Source organism: Leucopleurus acutus, assembly GCF_964270905.1.
Source record: "Leucopleurus acutus genome assembly, chromosome: 1".
Taxonomy (NCBI): domain Eukaryota; kingdom Metazoa; phylum Chordata; class Mammalia; order Artiodactyla; family Delphinidae; genus Leucopleurus; species Leucopleurus acutus.
Window position 1 is genome coordinate 29,081,269 of NC_139142.1, and position 12,568 is coordinate 29,093,836.

The 12,568-nt window shown below is 46.3% G+C and overlaps 1 protein-coding gene across 2 annotated transcripts in view; it reads left to right on the forward strand.

Annotated features, from left to right (window-relative positions):
- Window positions 1-2,557: 2,557 nt before the first annotated feature.
- The window catches only part of DPF3 (double PHD fingers 3), a gene marked incomplete at both ends in the record, with an annotated part of 253,873 nt that continues 243,862 nt past the window's right edge, over window positions 2,558-12,568 (forward strand). For both annotated transcript variants that reach the window (XM_082842438.1, XM_082842439.1), the window contains one exon: window positions 2,558-2,589. In XM_082842438.1, the coding sequence (XP_082698564.1) occupies window positions 2,558-2,589 (32 nt within the window). The remainder of the gene's footprint in view (window positions 2,590-12,568) is intronic.

Here is a 12,568-nt window from a genome sequence, read left to right on the forward strand (position 1 = left end):
TGACACAACGTGCCTTACTGTAGAAAAAATCTTGATCTATGACATAAAAACCAAAGTTAAATTAATAATAACTCTTATATGTCTTATCATTTATAAAAGGTGAATTCACAATTCTGTTTATTTAAAAGTCATACCTGTGTGGACAGAGTTAAAATGACATTCCATTAGATTATAAAAGGCAAGGCTATGGTACTTAAAAAACCCAAATCCCATCTTTAATTAATAATTTATTTTTCAATTCAATCATTATAAAATGTAACTTAAATGTTTAAATTCTGGATTAGTTTCTCAAAATGAAGACATATCTGGTCTGCCATTTTCAAGCGTGCTGGATATTTGGAAATTATGCTGGTTTCTGCATCTTGGCCTTAACTCAATAAATGACCATACATGCTTAGAGTATGTATTTTTTCTTTAATATGTAATATAAATTTGTCTTCCCTTTCCTATTGTAAGCCTTGTTCAGGGCAGGCACTACCTTTCCTGCTTATTTATCTAACTGCGTATATTACAATGCACTGTTGTCTTCTAATCTGAATTGCTGTGCTTTTGATATCTCAAAGAGGCTTTGGGAGTTCTGACTGGTAGTTCAAACTCATACTTCTTGGGTCAGAAAACAGTGCTTGCTTTTTAATGTTGTCAAGGCCCATCCCAGAAAAGTATTAGCTTTTGAACCAATCCCTTGATAAATTAATAAGGACAGGATTTTTTGAACTTAAAGGGGATAACTTTTTCAAACTGCAAGATGCTGTGCAAAGAAGTTACACAGGGAGGTTGGGGTTAGCAGATGTAAGATGCAGATGTAAATGATTATATATAGAATGGATAAACAACAAGGTCCTACTGTATAGCACAGGGAACTATATTCAATATCCTATGATAAACCATAACGGAAAAGAATATAAAAAAGAATGTATATATATATATATATGTATAACTGAATCACTTTGCTGTACAGCAGAAATTAATACATTGTAAATCAACTATACTTCAGTTAAAAAAAAGTTACAAAGCAATCTATAGAACTTGACTCTGCTATTAACTAGGCAGAAAGAAGGGGTTAAAAATGTCAAGTCTTACAAACATACTGATTCAGTCATGTTCTGTTTATCTGTAACTCTAATAGTATATGGAGTTGAACTCTGAAAGTTGTGGAACGTAAAAAAATTTTTATTTTATTTTATCCATTGCTCTGAGGGGAGCACTGAGAAAGGAAGTGAGAGGGCACAGCTTTGAAGAACTGGCAATTTGGCATCTCCTCTCCCCCCTTTTCACTCCTCCCCCACTATCTTAGCTATTTGACCTGATTAAACAACTTTGGGATGGTAGCCAGATTTCTGTATACTGACGAGGCCCCTATTCATGATTTAGTGCGATTTCATCCACCCCGACCTAACAGGCTGCCCAGTGGAAGCTTGGCTTCGCAGAGGTCTCCTGATTTTGTCAGGGGTTCGCCAGTGAGGCGTTCGCACTGACTTGAAGCAGACAGAGACTCTCTGAACGCTTTGGGTCACATCGGATTATTCATTAGCAAATTCTTTTCACCTTCTATCTAATCAGTTAAAGTTGACGCCAGAATCGCGTGTGCTACTCCCCGAAAGAGAGCCTGGCAACACCCAGGCTAGGTTCCACAACTTCTGTCTAGTTACTAGCTTTCCTAGGGGTAGAAAGCGTTTCCAAAGTTCCCTTAAACCTCTCCTCCCCTAAGCCTAAAGGTCAGAGCCTCAGGCCCCAGTTAGCTCTCAAGCCAGCCAGAATCTGACCATTTCAGAAGTTTCTGGTGTGTGCGAGAACAGAAGAGGTGGTAGTGGGGAACCGCCAGAGTTACCACCGCGCATTACGTAACGAAAGCCCAGGCTGCAGGAGGGAGCGAGCCTGACATTGAGACATTGCAGGGGGAGGGGAGTTGCTGTTCTGGAGTCGCCAGGAACGGCGGCGGCAGTTCAAGAAACCAAGAGAGGAAGGTGGCCGAGATAAAGACGACACTTCGGGAAGGAGAATATTAAGAAGCCGCAGGACCCAGAGTATTAGCAAACGGCAGGACACGTGTAGTAATTTGTTAGACGAAACGGCCGCCTTTCAACTTTTGCACGGGAACAAGGGGATTTGCCCTTTGCGGGATTAAAAACGTAACAGCAAAGCCAAAAGCTAATGAATGGGGTTCAGTGGTTTGTTGGCAATACTTAAATATTTCTGTCCAGGACTTAAACATTTCTGTCCAGGAGCGCAACTCTCTGCAGTTATTTAGAAAGTAGGGATTCAAACCAAACTAAAATACTCTCCTGTGCGTCTCCACTTTCCTCAATCCGAAAAAGCAGCTGCTCGCGCGGTGCTGCCCCTTTAAGACCTGCTTGCTCTCGGGCTCTACAAAAGGGAGTGACCTCTGGGCTTTGACAGCTCCCCTAATAACTACCACCGTGCAGGCCCCGCCCACCTGGCGACCAGCCGCGCCGATTGGCCGGCGGGCCGGTATCCCGTGCTCTGATTGGCTCTCCGCTTCCCCTGAGCAAACCTTTAGAACTCCGAGACAGACAATATTCTGTTACATTGTAGCAAAATGGCGACTGTCATTCACAACCCCCTGAAAGCGTAAGTAAGACTAAAAAATGTACATATTCCGCGTGGTTTCAATTTGAAAAAAAAAAAGGCGCCTTCTGCGGGCCGAGCGCTGCCTATGCACTGCGCTTGCAGGCGCCTACAGCCGCGGCGGGGCTTCTCTCTTTTCTTTCAGCTGTTACTTCTTCATCTTTTTTTTTTTTTTTTCCGCCAACGCGCAGAAATGTCAGGAGATGCAATTAACAAGAAGAAAATTGTCACATCTGTGTTCTTCTAAATTGGCGGACAGAGAGAGAGGGGTTATCGGCAGGGAAGCCAGGCGCTCGAGCGCTCTACAGCTAGGGGATCGTGGGCAGCTCGGGGACAGCACGGTCCCCTGAGTCCCCGGCTTCGCGGGGAGGTGAGCGCGGCGCGGGGGGCGGCCCTGCTGGGGGCGAGCGCCGGGCTGGGGTGGCCTGGGTGCACTTGGCTGAGCCCCGCGCCTCCGGAGCCCGCGGCCCCCGCCCCGCAGCTAGGTCCGCCGGGGTGAGCGGACCGCTGCAGCTCCGGAGTTTGCAAGACGCTCTCCGCCTTCCGATCGCTTGCGGGGAGTTTGTGCAAACCTTCCAGAGTTGGGAGGACCGCAGGGGGAGCAGCGGGTCCCGGGAGCCCTGGGGCCCAGGTGGTTGCCCGGGGCTTTCCTGCCGGGGCAGCCCCCGGAGCGTGACGGCGCTTCGGGCGGTCGCCGGTGTGTCTCCGGGTGTGTTTGTGGGGGAGCTGGCTGTAGTAAATTAACGACTCGGGTTAACTTGGGGTTGATTTGGAGACCGGGAAGCTGCAGGTCTTATGAATGGTGTTCTCGCCTCCCCCGGGTGAAAAGCCGAGGCAGGCGAGAGGCAGCTTGGGGCTCCCCGCTTGAGCGGGCTGCGTCTGCTCCCGGCCAGACGAGGGGCAGGTGCCTCTGGCCGCCGCCGGGAGACTTTGAGCGGACGCCCAGATCCGGGATGGAGGGGGCGGGCTGGGAGAGGACACGCGGGGGCCAGTCCCCGGGTCCGACAGCCAATTCCTGCTCGCCTTCCTTCCCCCTCCTTTTTATCCTGGCTTCCTTCCTTCCTTCCTTCCAGTCGGTGGAACTGTTAAGCCGCCAAGTCCGCTCGCGATCGCGGAGCCGGGGGTGGCTTCGGAAAACTAGCGTCCCTCTAAAAGGGGTGCTATTGGCAGTAATGTTGGCAGAGGGGCGCTCCCTCTCTCAGCGCGGCGTGGGTGGGTGGGTCTGCGCGCCTGGGATTAGGACTTCCCAGCTGGAAGTCGCGGGAGAGGGGAGGGAGAGGTGCGCGTGGGGGCCGTTTCGTGCCGAATTCTCGCGGGTGCGTGGCGGATGCCCACCCAGGTTCTTTCAACTTAGCGCATCCGCGTCAGCACCCGGGGCTCCCCTAGGAGTTGAAAGCCAGGTTCGCACGCGGGGAGGCGGGAGGGCGGCAGGGGGTTCTTAACGCGAAGGAACGCGCGGGGAGAACGGGAGGTGTTTGCACCAGCTTATCTCCTATCGGTAATAAGGGAAAGGGGTAGGAATGTCCCAGATCTCGGAGTTTTAAATGTCTGTATATGTATTAACGCTGCTAAGAGGACATTGGAAGCTGAGGCTGATTACAGAGCAGCCCTCGGCTTCAGTTCTCGCTCGGAAGCTCGGATAGGATACGCTGCACTTGAACGCCACAGCGTTTCACCCAAGAAAGAAGATGTTTTGTGGCAGAATAAACGGGCGTAACTTCGCCGCATCCCCTCTCCTCGTCGCTAGCGCTGCCACGCAGCTGATGCTGTGAGTTTTTACCGAACCCACAGCCGATTTGGAGTTTTCACATTTCCAGCCGAAAACGCGTAGCGGGGCTGATGCCTCCTGGTAAACTCAAGTTAGAGAAATCTATTTTCACATGTGCGCCAGGTTTGTTGCCTACTGGGAAAGCGGTACCCTAGTTATTACCCGGGAGCCCGCTTACGCGCGGGCGGGCGCAAGGTCTCTACACTGATTCCTGCCACTCCAGTTTTTTATTTTTGCTTTTTGGACCGCAGAAGGGTGCGTATTTGGGGAGAGTGGCTGTGTGGGGTGGGGTTAGAAGTGGGGAAAGGGACAGAGAAGCGGGCTGATTATTGGAATTAGTTCTGAATTATTACACTTGTACTTTGTATAATTAGAAACAGGTGCAATGTGATGTATTTGTAATTCTGTGTCGCCATACACACAACACCCCAGCCTGCTTTTTCTAGGTGGCAGTTGAATGGTCATTTATAATTAGCCGCTCATTTTTTTGCATCCCGACCCCTTTCCCTGGTGGTAAGGGTGTGTAAACAATACCCCCGACCAGCCGAGCCTCCTGCGCCCTAGAAGGTTTTTAAACTGCTAACGTAGGAGCACTCATGTTGTTACAGCGAGACCTACAACATCTGCCTTTATTTTTAAAAACAACTTGTTTAGTAGATCACCTTTATATGTTTCATTTGTTTTTAAAAGTTGCTGATCAGGAAACAATACACACGTGAATAAATTATGCATGGGCTAAATTAGAACAAAGCGCAGAGACACATCCAGCGGAAGGGATGGATGGGGGTGCTGGGAGGAGGGGAGCAGGGAGAAAGGTTTGGAGAGCTATGTTTTTATCTTCCTGTGTCCCTCTTGACAATGAAACGGAGCTGAACAACATCAGCATTTTCTCTGTGTGCGTTCTGAGTCTTTCTCTCCCTTCCCTTAAAAAAAAAAAAAAAAGGCCAACACCAAGGACGCCCCCTATAGAAACTGGTCACACAAAGGTTTCCTCTAGGATTGGGGGATAAAGTGGTGGTAGGTAATGTTCTGGGAAGAAACAAGGCCAGGTTTCATGCAACATCTCTGTAGGGCTCTGCCTATGCTGAGTGTAGACCATTTTTCATCACACTAGCTTTTTCCACGTGGGACATTCAATAATTCAATAGCTTGAGTAACTGGATGGCACAATTTGAATCTCATTGCTTTGGGGTCTTCTGTAGGGCCCCAAGCTCCTGGAGCCACATCTCCTCTCTCAGCAGTTTAGCTTTCTTCCTGCCTGCCTTTGATCTCCCCTCAACTCCCTTTCTTATTCCTCCTCCTTGTACCCTTCACCCCCGTCCTCTCTGAAGCTGACAGCCTGGCTTTTCTGTCTGTTGTCGCCTTTAACATCTTATTACTGCCCAATAGGGTGTTAGAGGCAGAAACAGGAGCCGCCTGGACTGATCAGATCACAAAGGGGACACGGCAGGTGGCTCCACAACCAAGCAGTCACATCTGGGCTGATAGAATTTAAAAGCATCGATAGACATGTATGATGTGTAAATAGGTATTGCACATTATTTAATTTAGCAGCTACATTGTCTGAGCCTAGATGTGTGAGTCACCCTTATTTCTTACATGTACATGCAAGATAAGGGCCATGTAGTGAAGTAAAAGGCCATGTTATATAGGTAACATAAATATGGATTTGATAAAGGTCTATGTGTAAGTCCGCCACATTACCTATCGTATTCTGGTTGATTTCTACATACCTAGGAAACATAAAGCTTTTTTTTTTTTTTGCCCTGCTATATTCTTTTTTTGTTTTTGCTTTTAATATAGATTCTAATCTTATTTGATATTCTACTTCAGGTTAGCCAGCCTCCCCCAAATCTGCTATCAACAGTTTAAACAACTTACTCTTTTATTAAATTATCAAAACCCTGGTTTGTATGCACTTAACTGGGAATGTCTGCCACCTTCTGCCAGACTGGATTATGCACGTATATATCTATTATACTAATTGCCTGCTTAGAAAAGAGTAACAGTTATTATTATTTAATTATTCCATATAAGCCAATAGGGATTTACCCCAAGAAACTATTTGTTTATAAATAATGAGAGCAGAAAACTGTTTGGTCATGCTTGTAACATGTGAACATACATATACGTAATTGTATTGAAACTTTTTTGTAAGGAGTTTCCCTTGCTTGTAGGCATGGTTTTACATCTCTGTTTTGTTATTAAGGACACAGCTCTGGGAGAAGCAAATATACTTACTCAGCCAAGGTCAAGCAGCTGGTCATGTGCATAGATGGACCTCAGATCTTCATCTTTTTATACAGTCTATGATCTGGAGACAGCGTATTCTAATCTAAAGTGGTTTTGTGCCTGTGAAAGTTGTGTAATTGTTGCCACTTAGAAGCCAGACCTCACTCTTGCTGTGGCACTCAGTTTAGATATCAGAGAGGATGGTGTAGGGGGGACACATTCCTGGTTCTAATCTCCTTCTGGCTCTTTCTGTTGGGGTGGGGGGGCGTGGGTAGGTACTAAATGGGGAACATTGCAGTTGGGAATTTGTGAACTTGCAGCTTTTTTTTTTTTTTTTTTTTTTTGGTGGTACGTGGGCCTCTCACTGTTGCGGCCTCTCCCCTTGCGGAGCACAGGCTCCGGATGCGCAGGCTCAGCGGCCATGGCTCATGGGCGCAGCCGCTCTGCGGCATGTGGGATCTTCCCAGACCGGGGCACGAACCCGTGTCCCCTGCATTGGCAGGTGGACTCCCAACCACTGCGCCACCAGGGAAGCCCAAACTTGCAGCTTTTTATGGGCATTATTTTAGCCCCTTATGAAAAAGGACCCTCAGACATTTTAAGCCGACAGATGCCTAAGAACCACCTTCTGCATCTGCTTATGGTTGCCACTGGAAAAAAAAAATCCTTAAAATTTCCAAACTTTGTTAGCACACATTATTTTTCAGTGGGAAGAATGTTTGGTTTGGATGAGATACCCATAAAGGATATTAATTTCTACCAGAACCCAAATGAAGGCATTGTCACAGGTTAAACCTCTGAAAATTGCCGGACCTGCAGACCACCTGGGAGACATCCAGAGGTCTCCAGTTGAATGGGAGCTGCTCAGTTCCATAAAGTGGGCAGGAATTCAGAGGCAACTTAATTGGAGACTCCTTATCCTCCTTTGTCTTTTTGGAATCATGCAGGTAGCTGAAATTTAGGTACATCTGAGAAACACCGTAATGTCTAAAGCTGTTCCAGAGCCATCTGCTCAGATCAAGGCAAAAAATAAAATGCCACCGTCGACAGGCTTTGTTTTGAGCCTGTGCCGGGAAAAGAAAGGAAACTGAGGCTGATGTTTCAGTTTTGAAAGTGCAGCCATGCTGATTGTAGTGGTGCTGGGGGTGGGTCATAAAAAGGCACCAGAATCTAGTCCTGTTTATTATCCCAACCTCTGCAAAGTAACTTTTGTGGTTTCTGAGTGTTCTGAAAGTCACTAGAAGACAAATGTAGCCCAATGTGGCAAGCTCCTGGCCAAAGAAGTGCCACAACCACTGAAATAGTTTTTGCCCAGCCAGGGTTTTCCAGCAGGGGCCTATGTAAGCATGACCCTAGCTTTAAATAATCTTTAAACATGTAGGTATTTAACAAGAAAAGATAAAAGAGTGACCTGGGGTGGGGGTGGGGAGAGGATAGGTAAGTGGATAAAACCACTGTGTGGTCTGGAACTTTGAAAAGATGATTGTTTAACAGCAACAGAGACTGATATTATGATCTACTGCAAGTTCCAAAATTTTCTTTTTTTTAAAAAAATTTATTTATATTTATTTTTGGCTGTGCTGGGTCTTCGTTTCTGTGTGAGGGCTTTCTCTAGTTGTGGCGAGCGGGGGCCGCTCTTCATCGCCGTGGGCAGGCCTCTCACTGTCGCAGCCTCTCGTTGCGGAGCACAGGCTCCAGATGCGCAGGCTCCGTAGTTGTGGCTCATGGGCCCAGTCGCTCCGCGGCATGTGGAATCTTCCCAGACCAGGGCTCGAACCCATGTCCCCTGCATTAGCAGGCAGATTCTTAACCACTGCGCCACCAGGGAAGTCCCCTTCCTTGTTTTTAAAGTGTGGCTCTAAAGGGGAGTTAAGACTGGTAGACTCTTCCATAGTTTCATCTTCTCTGATCCAGTCTTGCCACATTATGCTACCATTTGGGGTTCTAATCTCTCCCTTCTCAGGGCCCAAGCCTGAGGACCAGGTGGTGGCCCGTTTAAAATGTGGACTTTTCTTCTGATTATCCCTTTTGAACACTTTTCTTCTCATTAGCACTCCAACTAGAGGATGGAAAGAGAAGTGGGAAAACTAATTAGCCTATTTTGTTGTTTACAAGCACTCAGATAAAGTTTTTGGTTGTGCAAAAGACTGGCATTACTGAGAACATCTATCTTTTTCTTCCTCTTTTCTTTAAATGTATGGAGGGAGACAGGGAACCAAGCAAAAGATTTTTCTTCTCTGGATTTCATTTATCTACAGTCTCCTTGGAAGAGCTCTCCCCTCTACCACGGCACCCATCCCAATTAACATGTAAATAAAGTGCTTATTTCACTTCCATCTGGGCAGCTGCAGTTACCTGACTGTTCAGTGAGCCGAAGCATGTGGGCCTGTACTGATGTCTCAGTGAGCTTCCTCTGTTGTATCCCATGATAACTGCTGAGGAAATGGAGGTGTCTAGCAGACCCACAGAGTCTGGCCATACCCAAGTGGGTATTTAGCAGTGTCTAAACTGAATTCACTGCCTCTCATTCAGTGACATGCCTCCAGAACATCCCAGATTCTTCTGGGGGTGTTATTATCAGGCTTTCCTTTGTTTGGAAGCTCCCTTGGCAATTTGCTACAAGTCTAAAGGAGGAAGAGGGGTTGTAAAGCCTATCAGAATTCATAAAAGCCTAAATTGTGAGAGATAAAATGAAAGAAAAACAAAACAAAATGGTCACCCTGACCTCCAGCATACAGAGGCAGCCCCTTAAATTTTTTTACTACTAGTGGTAAAATGCACATAACATGTATATTTAGCATATATGACATGTAGATGTGCCGTTTTAACCATTTTAAGTGTCAGTTCACTGGCATTAAGTACATTTATAATGTCGTGCAACCATCCATACTATCCGTTTCCAGAATTTAAAAAATCGTCCTAAACAAACTCTGTACCCATTAAACAATAACCCCTCATCCTCCTCCCGCCCCCATTCTAGTCCCTGCTAACCGCCGTTCTACTTTCTGTCTCTATAAATTTGCCTCTTCTAAGCACCTCATATAAATGGAATTATACAATATTTGTCCTTTTGTGACTGGCTTATTTAGCTTAGCATAATGTCCTTAAGGTTCAGCTTTGTTACAGCCTGTGTCAGAATTTCCTTCCTTTTTATGGCTGAATAATATTCTATTGTATGTATATGCCTTATTTTGTTTATCTGCTCATCCAATGATGGGCACTTGGGTTGTTTCCACCTTTTGGCTATTGTGAATAATACTGCTATGAACATGGGTATGTAAGTAGCTATTTGAGTCCCTGCTTTCAGTTCTTTTGGGTATGTGCTTAGGTCCCCCTTCATTTTTAGACTTATTAAAATCCAGGGAGTACATTTCTAGATAGTACAGGCAACTCCCTCCTTGTAAACTTAAAAAAAAAAATACTGATAGTATCATAGAATTCAACCTTTTTACCCCCCTCCCCCGTGGAACAACCACTGTTTTGGGGAGGAGGGGTAAATGCCCTGGGAACCCAGAGACTCACTTCTCTCATCCCCAGCCACAAGGATTGCCTTCACTTTGTCCCCCTAACCCCAACCCTTTGAGGGCAGTGGCTCCCTGTGGGGGCCAGGGTTTGGGTTGGGGGGGGCTCCAGAAGCTGCAGCAGTAGTAGTTACCTGGTGAGACTTGGAGTGAAGGTTTCCTAGGCAGAGTGGAGGTTTCATCTGGCAACAGGGGTTCAGGTGGAAGGAGCACCTGGGATGACAGGACAGCTTGAAAGTCAAGAGGTAGCAAATCTGGCCTATTTTTTCATAAGGTGAGAAGGACTTGTATCTCCTTTCGCTTCCTTTCCCTGTACCCAGCCCTGCTTACCCCCTGCAAGGGGCCCAGATGAAATAATGGTTGTGAAAACATTTCAGAAGGTGTAAAGTACAAATGTGAGGTGTTACTAGAACTGCAAAGTTTCTCGTAGCTAACTGAGGCCTTCTCAGAGAGTCAGCAATGTCTCATAAACATTACTATATTAAAACTAAAATAAACGAAAAGATCCTGGCATTACATATCATATCTAATCATTGTTTCTCAGTAAATGCAAAGCCTCACTCGTCCAGCTGTGTGTAAATAGCCCTGGGATCTCAGTGGGCTTTTTTACATTGTCTGGGTTTGAAATAGGTGAGAATATGAGCTCAAGGGAAGTCCTCATTTCATTTCCCACTGTCAGCCCTGTACTGAGTCCACCTGTGATCAGAGGAATCAGACGCTGGCGGGCAGAGGGAGTGCTCTCCTGGAACTTGGGCTCCTGTCATCAGCCCGTCTCTGGCTCCTCCTTCTATCAAGAAGACTCCAGGGAGGGAGAGGGGGTGACAGGGGGGCTGGGGTTTAAATCTGCTTGTGAGCAAGGAGGGTGTGCTGTTGACATAGGGGGTCAGCGGCAAGAATTGATTCTTTATACAAGAGTAGACTATGGACAGCATCGTGGCGAGGGTCAAATATCAGAATGACAGAGTTATTTGCCAGCCTTGGAAATGCTTCAGATCCAAGCTTGCTGCAAACCCACAGCATTCCTGTACTTTATAAAAGCAAATTAAATGAGAAACGTCATCCCTACTCCCATTATCCTCAACCAAGGACTCTTTACATATCTCTGTTTGCTGCTAGTTGAGCTCAGGGAGAACTGTCTCACTCTCTTTGGAGCTTTTTTCATCCTGTCCTGGCCAATTCTGATTGCGAGCCTGCCCCTCGCAGCTAAGCGGCATAGAGCCTCCCTCCCTGTATCTAGGAGCTTCCACTCCAATGAAGGCCTCCAGTCCGTTTCTCCTTCCAGACCCTTGTTCTTTGGCAGGGCAAAGTAAGTGCTTGTAAACCAGGAGGCGGACTGCTCCCTTAGGCTTCTAGTGAAACCACTGTCAGTTGTGGGGTTGGGGGGAGGGCGGAGGCAATGTGGTGCTGGAGGTGGGGGAGGGCAGGGTGGTTGGGGTAGTTGAAGTGGAGAGAATATATTCTCTCCTGCTAATTATTTTCCCTGAGGACTTAGCCAATGCAGAACCATCTATTATCGTGGGAGTGCTCTATGGTGGTTTTGCCTGTGATGAATGCTAAGTGGAAACAAGCAAGAAAAATTAACAGGCGGCTGCTTCTGTCCACCTAATTAAAATGCATATCCAAATGCATAATTCCTTATGTTTCCCCATGCACACACCCCCTTCCAATCCCAATTCTATGGAGGGAAAAAAAACCCACTTTCTCCTAATCATTTCTCTTGATTATATTTCCATCAAGGAAGAACTGGAGGGTTCCCTTAGAATAGAGAAGGGCCGTTTTTGTAATACACTAAAATTGCTGTTTTTTTTTTTAACTTAGATTGGCCCCCAAAGTTCTGAGCTCTTTTTTGTTTAAAATGAAGAACAGAAACTTTATCTGATTGCAGAGAAGAGGGGGAAGGAAGGAAGTAGAGAAAGAAAGGAGGAAAAAGAAAGAGAAAGCAAGAAAGAAAAAAAAAGAAAGTTCCCACAAGTTCCACTGACCTTTTAGTTTTGAGCTAACAGTCTGGCTTGGATCAACAATGAGAATTTTGAAGGTCTTTTTTATCTCCTCTTCCTCTTCATTTCTTTCTCTGACTTTGCACTGCTTCCCCCAACCCCCAAAACAAACATAGCCCAGGGTTTTGCAGAGAGAATTTAGAAGAGGCATCCACCTGTGCAGATCAGGTAGAGAGAAGAAACAAAAGCCTCTGCATCTGAGGCAAGATCAGAGATGCTGACATCATGGTCCCAAGTAAGTCTTGAATCAAACAAAAAATACCTCTTCACCCTTATCTTCCTCACTTTTTGTTCACCCGAATGATCATTTTCTCCCCGCTTGGAAGAACAGCTTTATTCAGTGGTCATAAAATATTTAATAAGACACAAAACTTAAGTCACTGTGTTCAACTGGACATCACTGCCATCTCTGCAGCAGTCCCCCTCCCCCGGCCGGCAGCCCCCACCCCCGCACCCCACTCCTG